The following is a 12,800-nucleotide window of genomic DNA, read 5'->3' on the forward strand; positions in this document are numbered from 1 at the left end:
TTGGTTGTATTTGGTTGAGAGTTTAGTTTAGTTTAGTTTAGTTTTGGTAGTGGATGGAGAGAGAAATAGAATAATGATTGGAGAGAGATAGAGAGAGATGTGAAAGTTATAATTGGAAAAATAGGGTAATGATTGGAGAAAGAATTAGGGTAATGATTGGAAAACAAAACTAAAATGGCAAACGAACAAAGCCTTTATTGTTCAGTGTCTTTCATTTACCCTCCATAAATCCCTCTACAAATAAAGGTGTCAAACATAGACTAAGTGTCTTTCATTTACCCTCCATAAATCCCTCTACAAATAAAGGTCTCAAACACAGACTAAATGCTGGTGTCTCTAGCATTTTATCATTTCATATTCTGTGTCTAAATTAATTACTCCAGTTTACTTGTAAATTTGGACGTGTAAATGATTTCTTGGAATTTTCTCTTGGAATTTTCTCGCTTTTTTTCTTGGTTTAGGAGCATTTAAGGGTAGTTTTTTCCCTCTATTTTATCTCGTTGTTGATAATTTACTCCATAGTCGGTTTGATTGATGTGGTTGGTATTCACTCTCCGTGCATAGGACTGAGCATTGATCTTACATTCGTTGTAGGTACTATGCATTCAGAGGGCTACCAATGGCATCTACATTCTGTAACCTAATAAGCATTGGATCTGGTCAAAAGAAACTTGGCCATTACCTTTTGAATCAGAACAACAATGCAAGGCAAGTTTCACTCGCTTGTATGCCAATTCTTACAAGACATGGATTCGGATGTCAATGGTGAAACACGGCCACTTTAAGCATCTATTATCTTTGTTTGGCCCTTTTTTACAGTTTTTAGGATGCGTACTTCAATAGAGAACTAAGCTTTACTATGACTAACTGGTTTATAGATAGTTAAGCTTTATACCTATGGGATGCTTTTGGAATCCACAATAAATTAGGGAATTTGCTTCATGTCATCTACAAGCATGAGGTTAATTTCCGTTGCCATTTTTTTTTTTGGTCAAACGGAAAGTATTTCCATTGCCATTTGATTGTTTGTTTGGTTGCATAATGTCTGGAGAAATTCAATCTCAATAGGTGTTTTTGTTATGACGTTTGAATTTCCAATCTGTCCTGTCATAGCATATATTTTGTAATTAACATATGACCTTACTTTCTGGAATGCATATTTTTCTTCTCAGGCATTGTCACAGAGTCCCTTCGTCGTATGTTGTCCAAAGGTCATCTTCTTGTCACCACAAAACAGAAAGCTGTCTGAATAGAACTCATAAAAGACGACTGGCAACGCGGTGGCGTCAATGTAGGTGCACTTCCTTCAAGAATGGAGAAGAACATCTTCAAACTACTTCTGAATTGAAGACGGAGGAGTACATTTCAAGAGCAACCTTGATATGGAGGGCGATCAAACTACCAATTTACTCTGTTGCCCTGGTTCCTCTCACTGTGAGTTTCTTTCTAACACTTGATAGTGTTGACGAAACAAGAAAGAAGCTTATTTGATGTTATCATATAGATTTAAGTTTGTGACGAACTAGTGCTGCAATTCACATTGGTTGGACGCTTGTGAATACGAATCTATCTTTGTTTTTCTCCGCAACCAATCTTCTCATTTATGCTCAATATCTTCTGAAACCTTTATAGAATGAATCTCTTTCTATAGAAAAATAGAACGAGAAGTCTTTACTAGGGATTTTAAGGCCAAGAATCAGCTGCAATTCACATTGGTCGGACGCTAGTGATTGATTGGGAGAGAACACATTTTATAGTTGGTCAAAGTTTGAATTGACTAATGGATAATGATTGCCCCCTTGTGCGTTCTTCTACATTGCTTTTCCTAGAAAGCACATTGGACATGGCTGCTTTCTTGTGGTAGATAGCAAAATCATCATTTTCAAGCATTAAATTCAGCATGTTAGTCATTTTACCGTGTTAATTTTTGCCAAATAGCTTAGTATCTTGAACGGAAACTCTTCAAATCAGTATTCTCTTAACCTCACATGGTTTTCCACCCACAATCTGAATGACACGTGTAATGTTTTTGCTTCATTCTCTATTGTTTGTACCATAACAGGTTGGAAGTGCAGCTGCTTATTTGCAGACTGGCCTGTACTCAGCCAAACGTTATTTTGTGCTCTTGGCTTCTTCAGTTCTCGTCATTGCTTGGTTAAATTTAATGTCAGATGCCATATCATTTCATGTAGTTCAGTCTATGATGTCTTGCTATTTATTGGGTTCCCTCCCTCCCTGAATGTTTGCTATTTGCTAAGTGCTAACATGTCAACAAGGCATCATCAACAACTGTTGACATCTTCATACCAGAATTATTTTTCACTTTAGTTTTCTTTTCCCATAATTTGTGCAGCAACGACGTTTATGATTATGATACTGGTGCAGATACGACCAAAAAAGAGTCAGTTGTAAATATGGTTGGCAGGTAGGGCTGTTGGAAAGTTTCATATTTCTATACTAAACGACTTCTAGTTATGATTTGTCTCGATTTACGGAGAAACTATTTGGCTAACTGTGTCATGTATTGCATTTTTCGAAGCCGGACGGGAACTCTACTTGCTGCCTGTATGTTACTTGCTCTGGGTTTTGTGGGACTGGCTTGGGTTTCTGTGGGGGCTGGAAATGTGCGTTCGATGTTATTACTGGCTTGTGCAATCACTTGTGGTTATATATATCAGGTACTAAACATCCCTGCTGGAGCTGGTTAATAGGTGACAATGTTAGGATTGCTGAAAATATATATCACTCAGTCCTTTCTCCATTTATCTTATGCCTGATAGCTATGAAGCACCGACACCTCTAGAGGTCGACGTATTGTAGTGTCGGACACGGGGACACGTATGGGACACGCCACGTGGCATGTCCCATAATTTAAATTAATTTTTTGAGAGGGACACCGATGAGGACACGGTGGGGTCAAAGTGTAATTTTTTAAAAAAATTGGGGGTTAAATTGCAATTTTGTAAAAATTTTGGGGGCCAAACTGTAATTTTTCAATAGGGTTGTAGTGAACTTATGGATGTCTTGTTTTGTTTGAATGGTATTGCAACTATGGATTTTTTTGTTTTGTTCTCATTTAAACTTGGAAAAAATTGAAAAAAAATATAAATAAATATACATGTGGCGTGTCCCCCACCGTGTCCGTGTCCTCATTTTTTTAGAATTCCCATGTCCCCGTGTCGGTGTCCTTGTCCGTTCATCACAGCCTGATAGTCTGATACCAACATCACAGCCTATCCTTGCCTTTGCACCCTAATGGTACAATCCTCCCTCCCCCCCCCCCCCCCCCCCCCCATCTTTTCCAGAAGACCTTCGTTATCCGAAATGGGTATACTGCCGGATTTGTGTTGGGTATACTGTGGGGTAAACCCATCACTAACTATCCTAGCAAGATCTATTTCTTGTAAACTTGACTCTTCTCCATATATTTCTAATGGTACTGATGGGATTTGTACTTTAAGCTTCTGGTTTTGTGACACTCTTCTGGTCAAAACATGAACTACACAAAGTTCCTCACAATGTAATGAAAATTTCTATGACTTAATGGTTTTGTACACAAATCAATGTCTCCAAGTTTTCGTTTGACCAAATTTAAAAAGAAAAAATGAATGTCTCCTATTTGAATATCCTTAAGAGGACTCTCAAGCCACGTCATTATAACATCTTTTAGTAGTCCTACGAGCAACAACTACGAGTGCTTCCAAGGAGTCATTGCCATCATTTTGCTTGGTGAAAATACCCATCAGGTTTTGGTAATGGAAGAGACCCGTTTTGTGTTTTACCAGTTTGAAACTGTCATTGTTGCAGTGCCCACCATTTCGGTTGAGTTATCAAGGATTTGGGGAACCCCTGTGCTTCACAGCATTTGGCCCGTTTGCTACGACTGCTTTTTACTTACTGCAGAGCAGCACAAGGTTGTAGGCTTGTAGCTACATATTACTTGATAATCTTAGATTTCAGGTCACAAACCTTTTGTGAGTTGATTTTGGGTGATTGATACAGTGAGCTTCCCATAACTGGCACAATCCTTTCTGCATCACTCCTTGTTGGCCTCACCACAACCCTAATCCTCTTCTGTAGTCACTTTCATCAGGTAACATTTTTTTCTTCTGTTTTCCTCTCCCCCCTTCAGTATATCCACATCTTCAGGCCATCTTTGTATCAGGTAACTAAGTGATGTACAACTCAGGTAAAAGGAGATAGAGCTGTCGGAAAAATGTCCCCTCTGGTAATTACCCCTGCGTTGAAACTGAGAAACAAATCCGCATGTAATTTTTGTTCACTGTTTGAAATTTTTGAATTGTTACCTGTGTTCAGGTTAGGCTTGGCACAGAAGCCGGTTCAACAGTGGTAAAAGTGGGTGTGGTGACCCTATATTCACTTTTGCTTATCCTTGGTCTTAGCAGAGCTCTTCCTTTTGCTTGCATGGTAAGTTCTCTCATTTCGCAGGGTATTGTTCAGTACAAAAAATGCTTAATTTAGTGGTTATATGATCCCCTAGCCCCTTACTATTCTAAATATGATCATTGCTGTGTTTCAGTTTCTCTGTTCCCTGACCTTGCCCTTGGGAAAACTAGTGGTCAGCTTTGTTGAGGAGAACCACGAAGTGAGTAGTGACATACTAAGCATCAAATCTTAGGAGTGGTTTGAATTACTACAATGCTGTGTTGTTGAAAAAATGTTAAGTAAACAAATAAAAGGATCATTTTTGCTTCTCAACGCAACCAAAGAGCGCCTCTGGGGCAAACTCTGAATGAAACCATGAAAGAACTGTGGAACTACAAATTATATGGTTATGGACACAGCTTCTTGTTCTTTCATAGCAGAATCAATTTTCTTCTTTATAATGGTGTTGGGACTTCATTCTTGTAGGACACAACAAAGATCTTTATGGCGAAGTATTACTGTGTGAGGTTGCAAGCTTTATTTGGAGCTGCTTTGACAGCTGGGCTGGTAGCATCCAGAATGATCGTTGAGAGATCCCTGTGATTTTCCGGATACATGGATTGAAAGTTTTACCAGGTGAGAAACCAGAGTGAATGTCATTAGAAAAGCTTTACTTCTACTGGTCACTATAAATCTCCAAAAATTAGGACAACTTTGTCCCAGTACCAAACCAGTAAATGATGCATTTTGGGTATTTTTACTGTTTTTTATTTGGGTATGCGCGCACAGGTTGTATGCCTAAGCTGCTCAACCCAAGAGATAGTTCAAGTTGACATTTTTCTACGAATCCTGAATGAGGAGCTACTGATTCTTAACGTTATGGTATTTTGGATGTATTTCCCAAAGAGAAGCCGACACTTGCGCTCCAAAATTTTGAATGACGAAACCCTTCATAGATGGATGAGAATTCGAGGTTTACTTTCTGCTTCTAGGTTAAAGGACAACACTCTACAGTCTCTACTTGGAAATTTGATTATATGGGTACTAGTTATGTTTCCTACCATTTTTTTGCTCAACAATCACTCCAGTATCCACATTCGATGTATTGGAGGATATAACTGAGACTTGGGGTCCAGATACTCCTACATTTTTCAACCTTGTTGAAATCACTTTACAGGATTGTCTAGTGTTTTGTTATCTTTCCTTGCAGGATTGATAACCTGTGTTGGCACTTTTGAGACACAATGTTGTTTGCATCTTTTGGAGAGAGAGAGAGAGATGTGCATTGCTTTAGTTCCTGCACTAATGACTTTCCACATTATGCTTGCATAATCTTTTTTACCACTACTACAATATGCCTGACCCACATAATATTTACCCTTTGAGATCGACTATTGTCATCAACTGAACCAGAAAAGTGTTTGGTAAAGCCGGTTCTAAGCGTCCCGCAGAAAGAGTAGTAGTCATGAAACTTATGGACCATACCCATGCCCTTAACTGCAAGCCTGTCCTATCAGAACTCTAGGTCCTAAAGAATTGAAGGAAGCACGGCCTTGGCACATACGGGAGGAAGCCGGTCTGCTCTAAGTCCGATTGCTCCTTCGGATCTTTCCAGAGGAGACACAGTACTTATCCAATTGATGAACTTCTTGGTGTCATTAGACTCTTTGTTTTGGTTGGTTAAAGGTTCAATGCGTCTACTAGCTCTTATAGACGGCAACCGGGATATATGGATCCTTTTTCATGTGTCACATATCAAGGGCAAAACAGTCAACGCGATCCAAAACGGACTTACATATTCATAATTATTCGGAATGGCAGTAAGTCCCTACATGTAAAAATGACAGTCTGGCGAAAAAATCAAATGTCATCAAGTTTCTTACTTAATAGTCCGTATCTATTTCGTTATGTCACAATCATATTGATAATACATGACCAGTAGGGAAAAAATTGGATGTACCATTGGATGGATGGATGCATGCCACGCGGTCTTCCAAAAAAATGAAGCCTCCCACGCGGTCTTTTTCCGTTTGTAAATTATGTTCAGGAGCTCATATTAAATACGCAAAATGACAAATTCTTATGCGAACGATTTTAACATTTTGAAGAAGTATTAAACAATTTTAACATTTCGTTCTAATGTTAATGCATGAGAATTCATATTGTTGATCAGATTTTATAAAAGAACATAATCAAATCATATTTCTAGGTCAATTGAATCGGGCAAGCTTTTTTTTTTTTTTTTTCCCCTTCTGATAACATAGTCCGAAAAATGAATCATCATTCCTTTTAAAGTGGGTCACATGCTCCAATTATAAGGGCCTTATTAGTTTTTCTTTTTCGTAGTCAGACATCTGTTTACAAGAAAAATGAATCATTTTCCATTTTTCATGCTTATGTTTTCATCATTGCATTATGTAAATTACCATTATTACCCTTTATTCCATTTTATATACAAATATTGTGTGTATATATATATATATATATATACACACACACACACACATTTATAGAGAGAGAGAGAGAGAGAGAGAGAGAGAGAGAGAGAGAGAGAGGACGGATGAAAACTGTTTCCTAAATCTATGAGAATAGATTGGTTGAATATGGAAGCACCTATGGAATTAGGTGAGATATAACAAGGGAAGAGATGAGAATTTTCAAATTTCCGACAAAGAAAATCCCACTGATTTCTTGTTCCATTTATATTCCACAAAGCAGATACCCAAAGCCCTGTTCATCATGAATCGTTCTAGTGATTCCACTGCGCAACATGTATCAAATACGTACATGAACGTTCATTACAGAATATTGTTAATCATGTTACCTACATGGTAAATTAACCATGTTACCTACAAGTTTTGGTGGTAAATTAACCATGAAACGTTGGCCAATACATGGTCCCGAGCCAAGCATATTTCATAATCAGTTCCCCATATCTCAAATGCCCACAAACAAATTAATACATTCTGAATGCCAATCAAAATAGTAGTGAAACAACTACACAAAACCACCTGCACATATTATATTATACCAATTGAAAAGTATCAATCCAAAAGTTAATGGACACTCCAGTTAGGTACATGCAAAATATGAAAATAACATCCAAACTTGCCCGATATGCTGTCTCACGTATTTCTCCCTTAAATCTTGCCCGTGTCTTCGAGGACCCTTCCACATCAAGATTTTCTTGGTCTTTCAAACATTTTAAATTATTCTTCGCTATCTTCGAAGGTGGCGTATCCTCAACTATTGCATCATCTAGAATCATTTCCCTTCCACATTACGAGGCGTAACTCCTGAAATAAAGTAACACAAACCATTAAGGTTTCATGACCACACAAGACCGTATAATTCAGGAAACATGGACAATTTACAATCAAAACTGGTATTGGCCAAACTTAGTCAATCGCCATGGATTATTTTGCAACAAAATGGGTATTTGCCATTTTTTCATGGTCAGTTGTCAATATTATGCAAGAATTGATTAAGTTGGCCATCCAGGCATGGTTAACTGTCCATGTTTAAAGTGTCCATGATAAAATGACCATGTTATATGAAATACTTACCATTCAATATTGGATAATTTTCAATTAAATTGCTTATGCCCAATTTAAAAAGAAAAATATACCAGCAACTAGCATCACTTGGCAATGATTTCTGGTTTTCAAATTCATATCATGGAACACGGAATATATAGAATCAAAACTCATTGCTTGGTATAACATGATAAGTTGACCACAACTTCACATGTTTTCTCCCTTTATCATCATTTTGGCCAACCACACAACAAAAACTGATACTTTCCTTTGATCTTTAAATCAAGGAACGTGGCTAAATTACCATCACAAGCGGAAAAAACATGAACAACATTACATGATTAAATTACCATGACGAATACAACGTTTCATGACCATTCATAATCTACCTTCAAACGGATTATAATAACATCACATACTCAAACAATATAGCATTGAAATCATAGAACGTAACCCGTACAGTTGAAGATTTGATTTTTTATAAAAACATGACATATCTACTACATTACGAAATCATGAATTGATGAATACAGGCATCAAATTTGAATAGAACACACAGGAAGACATTTTCCAGAACATGGTTATATTATCAGCAAGAAAAGCAACCAATGTAATTAAAAAACTAAATCGAATTCATGAATTGAAGAAGATCGCCATGAATCTCACTGAATCATGACATGCAACTTATTAAACAACTGATTCATGACTTATTGCAACACACAGTATCAAAGTTAGCACAATGGCCACAAACAAATCAGTTTTATAAGCATAACCTATCTCCAACCTTCAAATCCAAACCAAAAAAACGAAAAAAAAATCGGGGGTTTGACAGATAAACTTACGAATTTCGGCCATTTCAGTTTCGTCCCCTTCTACTCCGCCAATTGCTTCAACCACGAAGGACTTGATCGATATGTGGCATCGCATTTTTTTCTGCAAAAAGCCCCATTCGGAAAGGACGGGGGAATGCATACACAGTTGTTCGCCGCCGAAAATCGCAACAATGGACGACGGGATTGAAGGTTGGGTTTTCCAACTGGTGTGGGTTTTGAACGACTAGGGTTTTACAAAAAATTTGAGCTCCAAATTCGAATGGAGGGGTTCGTTATAGGTCGATAGGATCGATTAATATCTTCCACGCCAATCTCCGGATATGATCGCGAGATTTCCGCAGGACAGCCAGATGGTTGAATCGAGATTTTCGGGAGGACGGAATGGATTAGGAAATCGTCCCAAATTTTGACGCTATATATATATATATATATATATATATATATATATATATATATATATGTGTGTGTGTGTGTGTGTGTGTAGCAAGAATATAAGGGCATCACGGGTATAAAAGATAGTAGGAGGACGGAAACATAAGTACTTTAAGAGGGCAGGATGAAAACATAAGTGTGTAGGGGTTTTAAGACGATTTATTAAGCCTCCCTATTAATAATTGTGGTGTGAATTTATATGAAAATTAATATTGTTAATTTAGAAAAAAATTAACACTGTTAATTGTGGTGGCGGCAGCGACAACGACGTGGTGGTGATTTTTGTGGCGGCGGCGTAGTGGTGATGGTGGAGTGATGGTGGTGGTTGTGGTGGCGGCATTATGGTGGTGGTGGTGGCGGCGTTGTGGTGGTGGTGGTGGTGGTGGTGGCGACATGGTGGTGGTCATTGTAATGGCTGTGGTGGTGGAGTGGTGGTGGTGGCGGCGTGATGGTGGTGGCAGCGGCGTGGTGGCGGCAGTTGTGGTGGTGGCGTGGTGGTGGTGGTGGCGGCGGCATGGTGGTGGCGGCGGTGGTGGCTATGGTGGTGGCGGCGATAGTGGTGGCGTGGTGGCGGGGGCGGTGAGGGTGGCGTGGTGGTGGTAGTGGTCATTGTGGTGATGGCGTGATGGTGGTGGCGGTGGCGGCGGTGTGGTGGTGATTTTTGTGGTGGTGGCGTTATGGTGGTGGTGGCGACGTGGAGGTGGTCATTGTGGTGGCGGTGGCGGTGGTGGTGGTGGTGGTGGAGTGGTGGTGACGGCGGTTGTGGTGGTGGCGTGATGGTGGTGGAGGTGGTGGCGGAGACGGCGTGGTGGTGGCGGGGGTGGTGGCACGGTGGTGGCGGCGGCGGCGGTGGCCGTGGTGGTGGTGGTCATTGTGGTGGTGGTGGCAGCGGTTGTGGTGGTGGCGCGACAGAGGTGGTGGGGGCGACAGCGGTGGTGGTGTGGTAGGGGGTGGGCTGCATTCATTTAAAACCCTAAATGATAGGCTGTGTTTATTTGTTGTTATTTAAAGTGGGGTAAAAAAGTAAAATTACACCCACAGAACTTAGTGAGCATTGCACTTTTACCCTATAGCACTTGGTGGGCTATCCAATGTTAGGACCGGCCCAGAATTAACTCAAGGTCTTTTGTTGCTTTGGGCTATTGTTTTGCAGGCCTTTTGCTTTAGTTTGGGTACTTTCTTGCATTCTCATTGGGAAAAATGACGGCCAACGATGTGTTTTGATAATTACTGCCCGCTTAGGACATTTTCAGCATTAACAAATGTTTTCAGTATGTCCTTGACGGGTATTAATTATCAAAACACGTCCTGAACCGTCATTTTCGCTTCTCATTGTGGCTTCAATCTGCTTCTTGCACTTAAATTCATCTTCCCATCTAGTGATGTTCTTGTATTTTCAACCAAGGAAAAGAAAAGGCACAGTGGACAAATTATTTGAAGAAAGGAATATTGTGCTACTATGTTTTCAAAGCCGAGTTTTGATATTTGTCTAAGCTAGAATTTTTTTTTTTTTTTTCAAAAAAGTGTGCTTTCTTGTGGGTATTTTCTTGAAAGTTTCGATTAAGTGTTTGTGATACAAATAGAAACAAAATTGTGTACCAATCATTCCCACAAAAACCCAGAACTTATACAGAACATGAACCAAACAAGGCCTAAAATACCATAATTTATTTGAAGGAGTTTGAAAGCTTCAAGTGATTGAACCTATTTCGTAAGAGAATATTGTTGGGAAATTTGTTTTAGCTTTCTCAGAAAGCAAAGAACAATTTATCTACAGGGGTGAAAAAAAGGTGGTGGAGGTATGATACCTAGTAAAGTGATGGTGATGGTGGTGATCACGGTAATCAAGTGGTGGTGGAGGTGTGGTGATAGTTGTGATTAATTATGGTGGAGCAAGGCCGGCTCAAAAGTTTTGGAGGCCGAAAGCGAATCTTTTGAATGAGGTCTCCCTATATTTTTCATACAAAAGTTGGTCTACAAAGAGTTTCATAAAAAAAACTATTACAAAAGATTTATCATTGCAAAATATAAGTATATAGTTATCCCAAAAAATGTAACCATTATAATATCTCAAAATCTATCCTTTGAAAATTAATCTTCTCAATTCCATTACATGCATTGTCAATTCCATTCCATTGTCTATTCCATTCTATCGAACTAAACATACCCTAATGGGTTATGGCCTATGGGAGTTGATAATCAGTGTATTCCATCGTTGGGCTTATTTTATGGTTCCTAAATTTCAATTGGCCCTATTTTGTGTAAAGGAGACTAGGAGCAATTTTTTTGGGGGGCCATATATATATAGGGGTCCTAGGATTTTCTTGGGGCCCCAAGCACATGCTTCTCTCGCCTATCCTCTAAGCCGGCCCTAGGTGGAGGTGGAGGTGGTGGTAGAAGTAATGAGATGGTGGTTGTGTGGTTTGGTGGTGGTAGTAGTTGCAGTGGAGGTGTGGTGGTGAAGTGAAGGTGGTGAGGGATTGGTGGTAGAGGTGAAATGATGACGTTGGAGGAATTGTGGTTTTAGTAGTGGTGAAATGATGGTAAATGGTGGTGGTAGAGGGGTAGAAATGGTGGTGGTAGGGTAGATATTAGGGTGGTCGGGTTGGGGGTGAAGTTTTAGGTGTTATAACAATAATGTGTTGCGTTGTCACGATAATTCCCTTTTGTTATCACCTTTTCAATCCACTGACTATCCACCGAGGAGTTTACCATGCTGGGATTACAAATTTAGTGGAACCGCGGGCCTCCAAGCAATTTCTTATAAATTTATTTTTCAAAAAAGAAATGATTTTGATAATATTTATCTTGAGATACTTTTACAAGAAAAAAATGTGTGGGGCTAATTAAAAGATTGTGAAAGGTCTTGAATTTGCTTCAATTGTTCTTCGTCTTAATTCTGGGCCAGTCCTAATATTGGATTTCATAGCCCACCAAGTCCTATGGGGTAAAAGTGCAATGCTCACTAAGTTTTGTGGATGTAATTTTACTTCTTTATTCCACTTTAAATAGCAACAAATGAACACAGCCCATTATTTAGGGTTTCAAATGAATGCAACCCACCCCCCACCACGCCGCCACCACCACCACCACCACCATCACCATCACACCACCACCATAACCGCCGCCGCCGCCGCCACCACAATGACCACCACCACCACGCCACCCTCACCGCCCCCGCCGCCACCGCATGGCTACCACCGCCGTTGCCACCACCACCACCACGCCACCACCACCGCCACCATCACCACCATCACGCCGCCACCACAACCACCGCCACCACCGCCACTCCACCACCGCCGCCGCCGCCACCACAATGACCACCACTACGTCGCCACCACCACTCTACCACCACAACGCCGCCGCCACAACCTCCACCATCACCACTACGCCTCCACCACAAAAATCACCACCATGCCGTCACCGCCACCACCACCACCACAATTAACAGTGTTAATTTTCATATAAATTCACACCATTATTAATAGTGTTAATTAACAGTTGGCCGATATAACCTCATACACCATCACCGCCACGATTAACAATGTTAAATTTTGTCTAAATTTATAATTAACAGTGTTAATTTTCATTTAAATTCACACCACAATTAACA

At 39.9% G+C, this 12,800-nt stretch overlaps 1 protein-coding gene across 2 annotated transcripts; it reads left to right on the forward strand.

The window, feature by feature from the left end:
- Positions 1 to 600: 600 nt before the first annotated feature.
- LOC131308913 (2-carboxy-1,4-naphthoquinone phytyltransferase, chloroplastic-like) lies at positions 601 to 5,566 on the forward strand. Of its 2 annotated transcripts, none has more exons than XM_058335959.1 (12): positions 601 to 708; positions 1,173 to 1,434; positions 2,063 to 2,166; positions 2,354 to 2,425; positions 2,540 to 2,678; positions 3,808 to 3,914; positions 4,003 to 4,093; positions 4,190 to 4,228; positions 4,318 to 4,428; positions 4,541 to 4,606; positions 4,873 to 5,022; positions 5,176 to 5,566. In XM_058335959.1, the coding sequence occupies exons 1-11, from the start codon at positions 620 to 622 to the stop codon at positions 4,987 to 4,989; spliced, it is 1,197 nt and encodes a 398-aa protein (XP_058191942.1). In that variant the 5' UTR covers positions 601 to 619; the 3' UTR covers positions 4,990 to 5,022; positions 5,176 to 5,566. The 2 variants fall into 2 exon arrangements, with proteins under 2 accessions (XP_058191942.1, XP_058191943.1); XM_058335960.1 differs by having other exon boundaries at positions 603 to 718; positions 1,183 to 1,434.
- Positions 5,567 to 12,800: the final 7,234 nt, after the last annotated feature.

This window comes from Rhododendron vialii, chromosome 11a, assembly GCF_030253575.1.
Source record: "Rhododendron vialii isolate Sample 1 chromosome 11a, ASM3025357v1".
Lineage (NCBI taxonomy): Eukaryota > Viridiplantae > Streptophyta > Magnoliopsida > Ericales > Ericaceae > Rhododendron > Rhododendron vialii.